At 40.6% G+C, this 16,664-nt stretch overlaps 1 protein-coding gene across 2 annotated transcripts in view; it reads left to right on the plus strand.

Annotated features, from left to right (window-relative positions):
• LOC120783478 (rho GTPase-activating protein 27-like) overlaps window positions 1-15,730 on the plus strand; it is a 34,469-nt gene extending 18,739 nt beyond the window's left edge. Inside the window, exons 5-21 of one of the 2 annotated variants that reach the window (XM_040116535.1) lie at window positions 1,354-1,533; window positions 1,960-2,124; window positions 2,549-2,617; window positions 2,806-2,943; window positions 3,036-3,116; window positions 3,208-3,273; window positions 5,529-5,596; window positions 5,733-5,820; window positions 6,844-6,945; window positions 7,224-7,322; window positions 7,489-7,561; window positions 9,296-9,412; window positions 9,817-9,915; window positions 10,791-10,868; window positions 12,138-12,272; window positions 13,153-13,258; window positions 14,884-15,730. In XM_040116535.1, coding sequence (XP_039972469.1) covers window positions 1,354-1,533; window positions 1,960-2,124; window positions 2,549-2,617; window positions 2,806-2,943; window positions 3,036-3,116; window positions 3,208-3,273; window positions 5,529-5,596; window positions 5,733-5,820; window positions 6,844-6,945; window positions 7,224-7,322; window positions 7,489-7,561; window positions 9,296-9,412; window positions 9,817-9,915; window positions 10,791-10,868; window positions 12,138-12,272; window positions 13,153-13,258; window positions 14,884-15,061 — 1,842 coding nt within the window. In that variant the 3' untranslated portion in view covers window positions 15,062-15,730. The remainder of the gene's footprint in view (window positions 1-1,353; window positions 1,534-1,959; window positions 2,125-2,548; window positions 2,618-2,805; window positions 2,944-3,035; window positions 3,117-3,207; window positions 3,274-5,528; window positions 5,597-5,732; window positions 5,821-6,843; window positions 6,946-7,223; window positions 7,323-7,488; window positions 7,562-9,295; window positions 9,413-9,816; window positions 9,916-10,790; window positions 10,869-12,137; window positions 12,273-13,152; window positions 13,259-14,883) is intronic. The other variant, XM_040116545.1, reaches the window with a different exon arrangement.
• The last annotated feature ends 934 nt before the right edge of the window (window positions 15,731-16,664 follow it).

Consider the following 16,664-nt stretch of genomic DNA (forward strand, 5'->3'; position numbering starts at 1 on the left):
AGCGTCAGAAAATTAAAGCACAAGTTAATGTGGTCGTTTAGACGGAAACACTCATGTAAGTGAAGGACTGAAAGAAGCTGAAGAGTCGGTTTAGTGAAAGAAACATGACATTACAAATTTCTTTATATTTTCATCATATATATATTATATATTATATTTATAATTATATATTTTTATTTTTATTTTACTTGGATATGTGGTCCATATTAAATGTATTTTTCCTTCTTAATTTTAATGTTATTGTCCTCCTGATGCCGTTGTTGATGGCTGTCAAAGCGTTTACATTTTACTTTGTTTTTTATTTATATATATATATTTACATAACATTATATATGTTTTGTCAAATTTTACAAGAGTTCTTTATGCTCTGTATCAGTTTTTTGTCGCAGCTTTCGTTCTAATATTCTTATTTGCGTATTTCTGTGTTTAGATTTCAAACTTTGTTCAATTTACATTCAGTTTAAATTCACTTCTTCTCTCCTGTGTCCTCCGTTCATGTTGCTGCAGCTCACAGGTAATCAAAGTTTAATCAGATGTAATCTGAGCTGTTCAGGTTTGTTCCACAGAGATCGAATGAACAGTTAAAGCTCATGTGTTGCTGAGGAACAGGTGACGGTTCACTGCCTTGCTCAAAGACACTTTAGCAGGACTCGTGTCCTGATATTTAGACTGAGCGGTTTTCTGAGTTTTAACAGCCAGTGACTGTCAATGAAACCGTGGTCAGAAAACTGGAGTCTAGGTCATTTTTTATAGTTAAGGAAAATTCTCAAAATGTCCATTTCTGATGTGAAGTGGGACTCAGGTAATTGAAGTCGTGAGCCCGGTTGCTAGGTGACTGTTTACAAAAATGTTTTTTTTTAAAATTAAAACAATGGGGTTTTTTTGGGTATTTTCTTGTATCATGTTCAGGAATGGGAGAAGAAAAGACAACAAATGATGGACAGAGGGTGTAAAAGATAAAATGATATAAAAAATAAATATCGGATGAAGGTTGTTCATGCATATACATCATAAATAGATATACTGTACCAGCAGCGGGCGAGATTAAACCTGAACAGCTCCAACTACATCTGAATAATAGCAAATGCATATGTTATTTATTAAAATAAAAATATTAGATTAATTAGCAATTAAGTACAAAAAAGAAATGTAAGATTTCATCACAAACTTTCCATTCATGAAGTTGTGAAACCACATTGGTGATTGACCTCTTCATACGAACACGGTAAACAAGAGTGCACCTGAACGCACCATCAGCTGGCCTGCTGGATTCTGCTGAGTAGAATCGAACTCTACTGTGTTGTTTACAACACGCTGACTTGTCTCCCGTACAAATAAACTTCTTTCGTCCAGGTGCACACAGATCAGCACAGCGGGAAGGTGTTTTATTACCATCCTCTGACCAGACAGACCACCTGGTCCGACCCCCGCAGCCCCCCGCCCCCGCCTGCTGGAGACATGGACCAGTCCAAGGGGACGGAGGGGGGACAGCTGACCTCCCCCTCGCCTCTGCTCTCCCCTGCCTCCTCCCAGGTACAAAACAGCAGAAACACAAACCTGTTCGTATTTGTAACCGACATTTATTTATTGTTTAACTTATCGTAGAACAATCTGTTCTGCACGGCTGCGGCATCAGGCACTAATTAGAGCAGTAGTTAAATTAAAGCTATTACAAGCCCTCTGTTAAAAGCCATTCACTGAGATGATGGCACAGCTGTCACAAACGCCCCCTGGCTGTGGCTGTGAGACACAAATATTCATGAAATAAATTAGAGGTAAGGAATGGCATCAACCTAAACTGTCAGCTGTGTAAACTGAGCTGGACCTTATGTACAGAGGAATAATGTTCCTATTCCATTACCTCATTAAACACTGCTTGTTTGGTAGTTGTCAGTTGTTAGTAAATAAAGTTAAGTGAGCTGCTCCGTGGAACACTGACGTCCTTCTCCTTCCTCTCAGGGGTCTTGCGGTTGGGAGCAGCTGGTGGACGAAGTCTCAGGCAGATTTTACTATTACAACCGCTCCACGCGAGCCACGTCCTGGACTGCACCAGAGCTGCTCTCCCCCTCCTCCCCCTCTCCCCCCCCTGGATCTACAGCCGACAGGAAGCATGATGACGGCCCGGTACGATGCTGAGAGAAGTCTGGATTAAATCTGATTTAAAATCAGTGGCGTCAGAACAGAACGCAGGGATTGTAGACAGATTAATTGTAAAGAGGAATGATGCTAAACGTACAGTTTGTAGGCGCTGCCATGTGAAGCAGCTTTCAGTCAACATAACAAACCTTATTTTTATTTACAGCAGCATCAGGTGAAACTCACATAACTTTTAAATATTTCTCAGGACTTTCCTGAAGAACAGTCAAGTGTTTTAAGGACAAAAGGAACCAAACTCCCTTCATTTTATTATCAAAAACCGGTCAGGCTATCACCTTTAAGGTCAGCGATAGAAGGTGATGCTATGACTTAAGGATTATTTAGGATAATATTATTACATTGAAGAGGTGGATTTTCTTTTATAACTGTTGTTTATTTGATTAAACTGAAGCCTCCGCTGCCAGAGGAAGATTATCCTGTAGACAGACCAAAGGACCACAGCAACTCTGTCTTTACAACGGTACAACACACACACACACACACACACACACACACACACACACACCCACACTGAACTTTCACATTTGAATCTCTCAGATACCTTGGGATGTTGTCTGGGATTAATCCCTGGACGGACAGAAAGCTATCTGCAATATTCATCAGTCTTTTCCAGGTTTAATCTCTAGTTTGTCCCTCTTTTCTTCCCAGCATCCTCAGCAGCCTGCGGCTCTGATTCCCAGAGCTCAGCTGGACCTGAAAGATGGAAACAGGCTGATGGGAAATGGAGTTTCTGAGGAGGGAACAATTCTGCAGGGCATGAACTGTAGACACAGTATAGCCGAAGACGTGAGTCAAGAAAGTATAATGACGTCCTCCAGGACATGGGGCGTTTTGAGAAACCTGACCTGAACTTAAAATTCCTCCTTTGTGTGTTTCAGACGTTTGCTCCAGGCCTCAGGAGGAACGTCTCTGACCTCACTGAGGTGTCCAACAGAAGACATTCCCCCGACAGTCCACAGGTAGACACACCTGTCTCAAACCTGTCTCAAACCTGTCTCACTGCTTCATTCGGTATCACCTTGTGATGTCATCCTCTTCTTCCTCATTAAGCTCTCTCACAGGCACACACTGAAGAGGAATCTGTCCAATCGGAGCACATTCTCCCAAAAGCTTCATGTAGGTCCTGGGCCCTGATTGGCTGCTGATGTTGCTGGGTGTCTCTTGGGTTGCCTCTGTCAAAAATTAGACGAGGTTTCCATGGCGACAGTGTCAGATATTCTGCAGCTGTCATGGAAACGCGTGTTTCCGCAGACCTGGTTCTACTAATTTTCGTTCTAACACACAGAGATGAACTAACTAACGTTTGATTTCATGTCTAAAACACCAAGTCGTTACCTGAAGGGAACTCTTTGGGCGGTTCAGACAGACAGCGCCACCCGCTGTGTCTCCTCAGTACTACTGCTTAGTACTGTTGTACTGTCTCATCAGGATGTTTCAAGACATTTTTTAGATTTTCCTGAAGGATGCTGTCCAAGATTTGGAGACAGATATCAGAGATTCATGACAGAGTATCTTGAAATGTCCCGATGTGGCTGTAATGAACTCTATAAAGACCTATTGGGGGCGCTAGCAGTACATCACACTTTGAATATTCCCCAAAAGTTGGCCAGTGTTTTCCCACTAACCCTTCTAATCATAAATCCATAATCATTCATCATGTGTATCAACAGTTCTGAAACTCTGGTCGGGTTCTGCTGATGGTTCTGCTGATGGTTCTCAGGGTGACGCTGAAGAACTAACTGCTCTCCTGTTTGTCCACTGAAGAATTTGTTTGTTACTCACTGATCAGATTTTGAGGTGGAGTGTTTCCAGTCATGCTAGCAGCTCTCAGGTCCACTGCTTCGGACCAGACTGAATGGATTGCCATGAAACTTAGTTTAAACATTCACCAGAAGGTCAGACCTTCACTTATCCTGCAAAGCATCTCCGCATCTAGAGATTCACATTTGTGGATGTTAGCATTTGGCTTAAAGCACCACTGTTTTTAGGTGCAGCCTCACAAAGCTGCTAGCATGGCTGTGGACCCTTGGTTTTTGTTTTAAATGACGGTCTAACCCTTAAAGCCAAAAAATGCTTCAGAATAAGCTGAACAGATGAGTTCAGGGATCCTCCAACAAACCAACATAAAGACCACAGACTGGATCGGATCTGGTGCCAGCTGTGATCCTCTCTACAGTGCACACATGATCAATATGAACAAAGTGGACTCTGTTATTGTAATAGCCGAATCTTTAACATCCTGAAAGTTGTGCAATTTACACTGAAGTGTCCGTAAAAATGACCATTTTCTGATGTTAATGTAACCCTCTGAGGAATCCACCCAGAGACCCCTGTGGGTCCTCAGACCGCATATTGACTATGTCTACATCTCAGATCGTGGTCTTTGTGTAAGGACACAAAATCATTTCAAATCTTGCATAACAAGAAATCTTTATGAGTAATCTGCACTTTAAGCAAATCTGAAATTACGATTCTTTAAAGAGTCAAGTAGGATCTTGGATTCCCTAAGGAGGTTCCTAGGGATCTAGGAATCCTTTGAAGAAACTAGGGGACCTTGAAGGATCTCTAGAGGAGGTTCTTTTGGAGGCTTTAGGGGTCCTTGAGGATATTTCTGAGGTCCTTGAAGAGCTTGTATATTGTTGTCCTTGAGCTGTTCCTACGGGGCTTGAGGAGGATCTGTGGACCATGGTTTTAGGGTTCCATGTGGAGGATCCTGGTGTGAAGGATATATGGCTCCTTAAGGAGTTTGTGGGGTACCTGATGGGGATGAGGAGGTTCTTAAATCATTGAAGTGGCCCTTGAAAAGGATCTAGGAGATTCTAGGGATACTAGAGAAGAATTAGAAGGCTTTCAGGAGTTTCCAGGGATCCATGATAAGAATGGTTGGGTTTAGAGTACCTTATAGGGGTCCTAGTGATTTGGGGAGTATTTGGGGTCATTGAGGGGGTTCTAGCAGTCCTTGAGGAAGATTCAGGGGTCTTAGAGGAGGTTCAAGTGGTACCTAATGGTGTTCTAGATGTTTGAGAGGAGGGGCTACAGGAGGTTGTAGGGATCCTAGAAGAGATGGTTGGGTCTTTCTAGAGGTTTTAGTGAAGTTGTTAAAGGATCTTGTGTTTCTACAGTGATGGATAAAACAAACCAGCTTACAGGTAGATTTTATTTACAGTGTTAGAAGACACACACACACACACACACACACACACACACACACACACACACACACACACACACACACACACACACACACACACACACACACACACACACCACTTCCATGTTTACAGGAGAGTCACATTTCAAAGCTGGCCTTCAAGTTTAAAGAAACCTGAAGAGTCACCTGTCTGTCTGATTACCTGTCTGTGTGTCTCCAGGGCCATCAACTGGAGAAAGCAGGAATAATCAATAAGACCAAAGTAGCCGATAACGGCAAAAAGATCAGGTGAGAACCAAAAACTCTCTTTCAGCCTCACTTTGTGTTTGATGTCTTCACACTGTAGATTTTTTTTCCTGATGTAAAAGTTTTGTAGTTGGAAGCAGATTTTGACACATTTTTTGTCTGTCTTGTTGTTGGACAGAAAAAACTGGAGTCAGTCCTGGACCGTCCTGCATGGTGGGATCCTCACCTTCCACAAAGACCCCAAATCTGCGCCAACTGGGAACAATGTGAGAACCAGTTAAACATACTGGAAAAATTGCTGGGTTACTATCAGCTCAGTCACTTTATAAGTTCCAGAAACTTATTGAAAAAAATATTTCAACAAATAATAAAAAAAATTTGTAAAAGTTATTCTGATTATTTCAATAAGAAAGAAGTTTGCAAATGAAACCAATCAGCGCAAACAAGTAATCCAGTTCAGACCAGCTGATAGGAATCTATAGCTGAGGCAAACACCAAGAACCAGAATCAAACTGTTTCATAGATCCGATTCAAAGCTACAATGATCCGGTCGATTTCAGTGTGGTTTGAGGTCCACATTTTTCAAAACAAGGTCCGACTTCCAGCAGGAATAAAGTGACAGTTTTAGTCACAGTAGCAGCGATGAGTTAGGGAGGGACACATGGATCTGTCAGTCCTCCACTCCACTCCGGGCTGAATTCTCTCAACAACTGCTGGATGGACTCTGATGAAACGTGGTTCAGACATTCATGCTCCCATCAGGATGAACTGGAATAACTCTGCTCATCCTCTGACTTTACCTCTAGCGCCGTCTCCAGACAACATTTTAATTTGTCTAATAGTTTGTTTTTGACCAAATACCTGCAGAGCTAATGAGGTTCCCATCAGCCCAAATGGACCCTGTGTACTGCTAAACATCAACATATTAGCATGCTGATGCTACCATTTAGCTCAAAGCAACACTGTGTCCAAGCAGCCAGCATGTCTGCAGACTGTTGTTTGCATTTTTATTGTAAATCAGCTTTATTGGAAGGAAGGAGTTTGACTCTAGTTCCTGGTGGCTCTTGTGGTACTAACACTCAGCTCCGAGAACAGTTTTCAGGCAGACAGATAGAACTATATACTATAGTTTACATACAAGCAGGTGAAACAATACATAAATAGTATTCTGTAAGTGCTATGCGAAGGCAACTGGACTTGCTTGAAGTTCTTGAAAACTTTTCGCTTTTTCTTCTTCTTCTTGAAGAAGCCTTTCTGATGAGAGGCGATGATGACTTTATGTTTTTCAGAGTAAAGCGTCACAGATCATTCCAGAGTACACCGTCGACCTGAGAGGATCTTCTGTTGGCTGGGCCTCCAAAGACAAATCCTCTAAGAAGAATGTTCTAGAGGTACGGGTTAGTTACCACGGTTACAGTCTGTTCTACAGGTGCAGTGTCTCTGTTACCATGGCTACAGTCCGTAAAGACAAGCAACGCTCTCATTATGTGCTTCATCACTGTCAAAATGGCTGCTGTGGTTACAGGAGTCCACTGTGGTGAAGCTGCATCTCTCTGACAGTGAGGCGGTTGCCATGGTTACTCCAGCATCATGCTGGTGCAGTGCCGTGTTGTTTCTGGCTCTAGTATTGCGTGTGCGTGACCGTGGTGTTTTGTGTTCGTTTGTGCAGCTGAAGACTCGTCAGGGCTGCGAGTACCTGATGCAGTACGACACCGAGAGCATCATCGGCGACTGGCTCAAAGTGATCCAGGACACCGTCAGACAGCTGGTAACAAACACAACCACACTCACTTCATTACTTATCAGGATGCTCATAAGAATTAGAAACATTTGTGTAAAGTACTTTGCAGATAAGTAATAACATTGACCCTGAACAGACCTGGGGTCAGGATAACTGTTGCCAAAAGGAGTTAAATTCATTTGAACTCTTTCAGGAACACGAGCATCTGACAGAGGACGAGGACGAGGCTGCTTCAGACAAAGAGGACAAAGACAGGAAAAGGACGTGTAAGTCTTCATATTTTGTTTACAAAACAATCTCAACTCAAGGTCCACTTGCTCGTTCGACCCTATGCCAAGATCCTCATCAGCAGGTTGAGTTTGCTCAGTTGCAAGTGATTTGTGACTGTTCAAATTTTGCATGATTCTGAGCAACTTCAGGTCTTTTCATTAGAGCTGAAACGATTAGTCGATTAATCAAATAGTTGATCAAGAGAAAAATAACTGGCAAGTAACTGAATAATTGTTTCAGTCATCTTTCAAGCAACAATAGTGAAACAATATTCTCTGATTTCAGCTTCTCACATGAGAGGATTTGCTGCTTTTCTTGTTCATACATCTCAGGAAACTGAAAAAAACAACAACATCTGAGAGCTTTCAACTCTGCCAAGTTGTAATTGACATTTTTTTGACAATTTTTTGACATTTCATAGACCAAAAAAATAATCAGCAGATTCATCGATAATGAAAATAGTTGTTAGTTGCAGCAGAGGTGCATGTCAGGCACAGAGAGTGGGCCGGTAAAATCTTTAAAAGCTTAATGGATTTTTGTGACTGATGCAACGGCTGCTCCCGGTGGCCAGTCCCACTACGGATGAGAACCATGGACCGTACGTAAAAACGGAAAAGGAGGTGTGATGAGTGTGGGGGCGGGGCCGTGGGGTGACATTACTTTCTGATTTGTTGAGCGAGTATCTTGATGGCATCAGCTGGAAGGAACGCCAGGCTGCAGCACAGAAAAATGAACTCGCTTGACATTCTTATGCATGAAACTTCCAATCAGATTTATTGACTCATTAATCGAAGGTGCTGGAATGACGTTCTGGATCGTTCCGGCCCACTTTAACCCCAGGTATAAAAATGTTATCGAGTGAATTATCTTGTATTTTAATATTCTTTTTTAATGACTTTGACTCTGCTCAGCAGCTTGTTGATGTCTTCTCTCCTGTTTTCTCTCAGTAGAATCATCCTGGTGTCTGTTTTACTGTAAACTGAGCTGAACCGCAAACACTAACAGATTCAGGCAGAGAAACATTAACAGTTACTCTGCCTTCAAACAAAACGGTAGTGAAAATTGGGAACAAATCCATTGAGGCTGTGTAAAAAGGCTGTTCAACAGCCGCAATGGTGCACTTTCATTCATACTGTGACACCTATACTTGGTTCCGGGCGATTTTGCGAGCAGCTGCCTTGCGGGGAAATGATGACTTCCTGTTAGCATTTTGTGAATGAAGGAAGCATGAACCTTCAGATGTGTAGTTGAAGCTTAAAATTACGACCAAAATGTCACTTAAACACAACTATTTACAGACAACTGCAGTTTAAACAGGAAAGGGACCCTGGCTGATTATTTACCCTTTACTTCAAAATAAAAGCCTCTATGAATGTAGTTCAATGAAATGATGTTTTCCTTCTTAACACTGTGGATCCCGGAAGCCGGATCCCTCCTCTGTTGCTCCTTCTCAGGTTTCTTCCATTTTTTCCCTGGTTGTGTTAATTGGAAAGTTTTTCTTTATCCAATCATATTCCGTACAGATTGCAAAGACCTTCAGGGCAAATTTGACTTGTAATAATATGTTGTTTCAATTAGCTGGTATTTGATACGTTCTTATTCATATTAGTGGTAAATTATGTGTGTGTGTTTTTAGTAACCACTATTAAGAGCTAAGTCCAAACAACTTTGACTTGACTTTGCTTCTGGTCACGCTAAGACCTCAGATCTTTTCTTCTTCTCTGTTTTAGCGACCAGGACTTCATCGGGAGCAGACTCTGAACAGAGACGAGTTCGGACCAAACTGAGACGGTTCCTCCAGCGGAGGCCGACACTGCAGAGCATTAAAGAGAAAGGATACATCAGAGGTGAAAAACCAAAACAACCCTCCAGTGCAAGTCTGTGAACAGGCTGTAATTAAATAGAAACAAAAAATCCTCAATGAAAGGTCTGATCAATCATAGCGGATCACACAAGCAACTGGTATCATCAGACACAAAGTATAAAGGCAGTTTGTTAAGAAAATACATGCATTATAATGTATAATTACGTGGTCCATTATGTGGAAACAAACATCTAGAGAAAAGGAAAAGTTTAATTTGTATGGTGGCTGAGAAAGTCCAATGCACGGCAAATATAAATGCTATACATGAGATGTTCTATTTAAAAGTACTGGATATATTTTGTGCATAATCTTAACTCTGAGTGAAACATTCAAACCAAGACTCCATGCTTTTTATGGATCACTTCTTTGGAAATTTCTCTCATCTAGATAACGTCTTCGGCTGTCACCTGGACACACTCTGTCACAGAGAAAACACAACCATTCCCAAATTTGTGGAGAAGTGCATCAGAGCTGTGGAGAGGAGAGGTAAACACACACATATAGACACACACACACACACACACACACACACACACACACGGTTTTACAGTAATATATTTAGTACTATTTTCAAATACCCTCCAACAATATAGAAGCAAATGTGTTCCAGTTTGATGCAAAATGTGTGTTATGGTTCACCATTAAAATTAGACCTTCCCTCACATGTCAGATATTTGACAGATGTTAGCTGAATGTAAAAAAAACAACAATAGTAATAAATAGTTACTAATGGTCATAAGATTCTTTGCTTTCCAGAACAGTTTCAATACCGTTACGTTCATTTCATATTTTCATTATTTCATCGCTGTCAAACTCAAAGACATGGTTGATGTAGGAGTCATAGTTACAGATGGTCCAGGCAATGACCACTTACATTTATACCTCACCCACCATATTAATCACGGGAATTCAATCTACATTCTCCATATATAGTATAAAAGGACCCCAGATGTTTGCACAGAAGAGTCATTTGATAATGTGAGTCATCCTCTTCAGACGAAGAGTTTTGGACAGCGTTTAATCCAGTGAATGAACTTTGGTTTGCTGGTCTTATTCCAAGAGAGTGAGATTTACAACTCTTGCAAGTAAACAAACAGATAATCCAAATAAACAAAGATTTAAGTCAGAAATATCTTCCCTATGTGTATGATGTTTATTTGGGTGTAAACCTAGTATGAAAAACGTACACTTTCCAGAGCTTGTTTAATCTCCCTCCAAAACTCTCTCGCAACCAAACACAGTGAGAAAAGGTCCCTCTCTCCTGGCCACACCTAAAACAAAAAAAACAAACAATCAATCCAGATAAACACACAGGAGACTGATGTGTTTGGTTTTTTAAAAATGTGTTTGTGTTCGTTCAGGTCTGGATGTGGATGGGATCTACAGAGTGAGTGGAAACCTGGCTGTGATCCAGAAGCTACGACATAAAGCTGATCATGGTAACAAACAGCTCATTCCTGAAATAACCACAACAAACCATGACAAATATGGAAAATTAAATCTTTTTGAGGATAATAAAGAGAAACTGTTGATATTATTAGTGCCGTGTCCCATGTAGGTAAAAAATTAAACATTTACCTCTCACATGAGAGAAATTAACTAAAAGAAGGTTTGAGTTGTAGTTATGCATCTAAAGCATATGTGAAGCATGAGCCAATATGTGGCCTGTGTAGACAGCTGCACTGGTAAAAATGGAAGTGTATCACATCCATCAGAAGCATGCACAAAGCAGGTTTCTGAACTTTATATTGGTACATGTGAAGATGTGACTGAGTGTACAGAAAGCTTCTTAATATCTAACTGGCATATTCTGCTGTCTTTTGGACTAAACAGTTTGCTCTTTCAGACTGTGTTTCTGGTTTTGTTAGGGCATTAAACTCAGTTCACACCATTAGGAGGCATTTTAACATCATTCAGCACTCAGAGCTGTAAACCCAGGATATCTTATAACCTCGCTCTACGCTGAGAAAACATCTGAATGCTTTGACTGGTGTTACATGTTTGTAGGACGTCTTAAATTCAACCCACATTCAAGGGCCCACTTTGTTAAATGGATAAAAACTGTAAAAGTTTCTCTCTACAGTGGTCATTACTAATGGTGACTCACCCACATAGTTTAATTTAGAATGCGGAAACTAGACAGGACTACAGCCAGAATAGCAGATTTTGGTATCAGTAGTATCAGGTTAAGAAGCAAGGAACATAAAAACTGTTAAAGCCTTAGTTTTAGTTTGTTTAGTCAATGTTCAATAGTACATTTCCTATTAATTAACTCTGAATAAATGTGAGTATGTAGTGTGGTCCAGGGTAACTTAGTCTTTAAGTTAGTACACAGTAGGACAACTGCAAAAATGTAAAATTTTGCCTAAAGCCAAACACAGTTCAACATATGAACGATACGTTTTCTAATTATAAATGAATAATCAGTTAAAATCAACTTTTGTTTAAATGGAGTAATTCCCTCAAGGAGATTCATGTTTTTACTATAATTAGTCCAAATTACATAGTTCAACATCCTCGAAAATGATTGTGAATTTATCGAATCTTAAAATGAATCGTTAACCTAAACTGTCAATTTGTATGCAGATGATGTCCTGCTATATTTTGTTGATGTAATTACACTATATTCAGAGAGAAGCTGCTGCAGATGAATAGTTTATACATACTGGAGCTTTTTAAATATTTTTGTTCTTCTGTCATCCCTGCAGAGGACCAGTTGGACCTGGAGGACGGACAGTGGGAGGAGATCCATGTGATCACTGGAGCTCTGAAGCTTTTCCTGCGGGAGCTTCCAGAGCCGCTGTTTCCCTTCAGCTGCTTTGACAAGTTCATCGCTGCCATCCGTTAGTGCAAAAAAGACTTCAAATTCTGACCGGGACTTTAACTTGTTGTAGTTTGGTAGCAATCATTCACAAATATATCTGTCCCTCTATATAAGTTACTATATAAATGTAAGAACTTTTAACCTGGCACAGCTGAAATACATAAGACTAGTTCTGTATTTACTCCAAGTTTTAAGTCTAAAATAAGTCAACAGAGAATAGATTCATCACAGTCAAACAGTTAGATTAGGTGACTCCTTGCATCTCAAAACTGAAACGTAAATAGTTTCTTAAAGCTGTGTTTTAGATCTAACCACTTTCTCTCTGTACGTGTATTCACAAACTGATTCTGGTGGATAGTTCAGGAGAAATTTAATAATGTTTTTAGAGCAACTGCCATGTTCTTCCACTTTCGTATTCAGAGCCTGACAAGTTGTGTGTCATCCAGTCAGGTCTAGGGAGTCTTCACAGGTCCAAAATTTAGAACCCTATCCAAAAAGGATGCATTAAAAAAATTCCTGGACCCAACATGGACAAATAAATTAAAAAGAAATTAATAGACCCAACCTGAAAAGAACCAGAGGACAGTTAGACCTGATCCAAAATACACACCGATTTTACGGTCTGCTGGAAATTATGTTATTAAAATAGATTAATTATGTTAGTCTAAGGTGTTCTCAGCCATGTCCAACCAGATCACAGTGTATTTTCAACACACTTGTGGGTAAAGATAATCTGAGAACCATTAATGTCCACAGATGTGAATGTCCATTTCATAGTTTGGCCTGTAGTATCTTCTAATTCCTTGTAAGCTAAAGCAGCTGTTTTTCCAAGTGTCATTGTTTTAAAAATGAACCTGCCAGCATGTGAAAGCAGCTATGTGCATTGTTTTTCCATGCAGAAGTCCCAGACTACAGTCTGAGAGTCTCCTACATGAAGGACCTGGTTCAATCTCTGCCTCTGCCAAACCACGACACCATGGAGCTGCTGTTCAAACACCTGCGCAAGTAAGTTCAAACTAAGGCTTCTTACAACCCGAACCACGATAGTCCCAGGACTCGTTTTTATTCTTGTTTTTATTAACCAAGGGTAGGCAGTAAACCAGAGTTATGGATTCTCTTCTAAAACACTCGCAGCACACAACTAGTTGAGATTTGTTGGTGCAACAAATCCTTTGTCATGTTTAAGCTGTTCTGGGGGATGATTCTGCTCTGGGTCAGTTTCACAGAAACTGTTAAGCCGGGATCAGACAACACCATATCATCCCAAAAATGGCCCAGTCCAACAGACGTGGAATGTTAGAACAACAATTTATTGTTGTATCCCGTGTAGTGTCTGTAGTGTTTAGTGGCAGACAACTGACTCTGCATCTACAAGAGGTCACCTGATTTAGCTAGTCATCCTCCCCTGACAGCTGAGAGAAAGGGGAAAACTTGAATCAATGAATCCATGGTTTGTTAACTACTGTTAAATCTTTGGTTTGACAGGTATAATTTCCAGCGGACTGTAAAATTGGTGTGTATTTTGGATCAGGTCTAACTGTCCTCTGGTTCCTTTCAGGTTGGGTCTCTTCATTTCTTTTTAACTAATTTGTCCATGTTGGGTTGGGTAGTTTTTAATGTGTCCTTCTTGGATAGGAAAAACTTTTATTCTGCAGTGAACAGATCTTACTGAGGAGTGTCTTCATTTGTTCTGTGTGTGGTACTTCCGAAAAAAAACTGATTACATCATTATCACTCAATTGATCCAAATAGCACCAACAGCACACAGTCAAACATTCTGTTATAATAAGTTAATAAGCTAACAGCTCCCTATTTACACATCCAGTAGTTACAGAAAACATGATCACTTATTTGGAGCTGTTTCTCTGAAAACATCTGCCTGCTGAGGCCTAAAATGACGCTATGAGAGCGGTGAGAGTGAACCGCAGCAGTAAAATTGTGTCCAGACAGATAAACAATGAGCTGAAACTCACTGTAAGGCTCCCTAAAGCCAATAAAAATAACGGCTTTAGGGACTGTTGTTGTTTTTTTTTACATAGTTGAAATGAGGACTTCTGTTTTGTGTCAGGATGGTTTATGATAATTGGATTTAACGATTTGTAAAATGCAGAGAGAAGCAGGTTTTATAGTATATCAATGCTAACAGTGTTTGAAAAATTACATTAACACAATAAACTTTACATTATAGATATGTAAAAATATTTTGTTTAACTTTTGAGACCTCCCAAAATTTTAGACTTTGAGATTTTCAGGGGTCCCTAAGGTGCCAATTAAGGGTCCCTAGACCCCCCGAAAAAACTGGTCCTACTGAAAATTTTCGAGACTCAAATCACTCTGTGTAGCTGATAAACTAATTTATCTGAAGTGTTAGTTTTCGAGGAGTCTAAGATTGTCTTTGTGCAACCAGACCCTGGGGTACTGTAAATGTAGGGAAACATTTGCCATCAGTCCACTTACATTGTCCCACAATGACATTACAAAGGATGTGATGTCGTTGGTTTGAATAAAGGTATAAAGAAATATTAAGCAACGGTGTAGACTGCTGCCTGGTTCTGTGATTATGTACAAATGTCAGAACTTACACTGAAACAGGAAACACATTCTTGAATTTCATCTCTCTCTCTCTCCAGGGTGATCGAGCACAAGGACTTCAACAGGATGTCGGTTCAGAGTGTCGCCATCGTGTTTGGACCCACGTTGCTCCGCCCCCAGACGGAGTCAGCCAACATGACGATCCACATGGTTTTCCAGAGCCAGATAGTGGAGCTCATGCTCAACGAGTTCCAGACCGTCTTCTCCCAGAGGTAGGAGGAACCTCCTGTAGCTCCTCTGGAACTTTCAAGAACCATCAGAGAACTGTCTGGTAGCTCCCGGAAGGCCCCAGAGCACCACGAGAACTACCATAAATCTTCCAAAGTGTCAAAATGTTCTAGAACATTGGACCCAAACGTCATCTCCTCCTCCATGTTCACGGGGCATTGCACCTGCAAAAAGCTGACTACATGGTTTTCCTTTCTAACCACTGTGCCTTAAACAACCCAAATACAACCTGACAAATTTCTGATCCCTCTATAAAAATGTAGATCTCTGGAACTAAACATTATCTTCTTTTTAAAAAAATCTGTGGACCTTCAAGTTCACAAGGGAGTCTATCTAGACCATGCTGGCTACACTACAGCCTTCTCTAACCACTGTGACTTAAATAATCCAGGTAGAATGTGAATGAAACCAACTAGAACCCTGGACTGGTTTGAAACCAGCTTTTCTTCTCTTTCAAGCCAAAAGACCAAACAGCACATTCACTTGGCACATTAAAACCCCAAGATATCCCACTTTGAGCAGAAAGTTCAAGATTCATCTACAACCTTGCAGAACTCCAGACCCAAACATCATCTGGTTCACAAAATTCATAAAGGATTACACATGGAACCTGTTGGCTACATGACAGCCCTCTCTAACCACTGTGCCTTAAACGCCCCTAGTACGAACTGACAAATTTCTGATCCCTCTATAAAAATGTAGATCTCTGGAACTAAACATTATCTTCTTTTTAAAAAATCTGTGGACCTTCAAGTTCACAAGGAGTCTATCTAGACCATGCTGGCTACACTACAGCCTTCTCTAACCACTGTGCCTTAAACAACCCAAATACAACCTGACAAATTTCTGATCCCTCTATAAAAATGTAGATCTCTGAACTAAACATTATCTTCTTTTTAAAAAATCTGTGGACCTTCAAGTTCACAAGGAGTCTATCTAGACCATGCTGGCTACACTACAGCCTTCTCTAACCACTGTGACTTAAATAATCCAGGTAGAATGTGAATGAAACCAACTAGAACCCTGGACTGGTTTGAAACCAGCTTTTCTTCTCTTTCAAGCCAAAAGACCAAACAGCACATTCACTTGGCACATTAAAACCCCAAGATATCCCACTTTGAGCAGAAAGTTCAAGATTCATCTACAACCTTGCAGAACTCCAGACCCAAACATCATCTGGTTCACAAAATTCATAAAGGATTACACATGGAACCTGTTGGCTACATGACAGCCCTCTCTAACCACTGTGACTTAAATAATCCAGGTAGAATGTGAATGAAACCAACTAGAACCCTGGACTGGTTTGAAACCAGCTTTTCTTCTCTTTCAAGCCAAAAGACCAAACAGCACATTCACTTGGCACATTAAAACCCCAAGATATCCCACTTTGAGCAGAAAGTTCAAGATTCATCTACAACCTTGCAGAACTCCAGACCCAAACATCATCTGGTTCACAAAATTCATAAAGGATTACACATGGAACCTGTTGGCTACATGACAGCCCTCTCTAACCACTGTGCCTTAAACAACCCAAATACAACCTGACAAATTTCTGATCCTCTATAAAAATGTAGATCTCTGGAACTAAACA

Source organism: Xiphias gladius, chromosome 3 (genome assembly GCF_016859285.1).
Source record: "Xiphias gladius isolate SHS-SW01 ecotype Sanya breed wild chromosome 3, ASM1685928v1, whole genome shotgun sequence".
NCBI lineage: Eukaryota > Metazoa > Chordata > Actinopteri > Istiophoriformes > Xiphiidae > Xiphias > Xiphias gladius.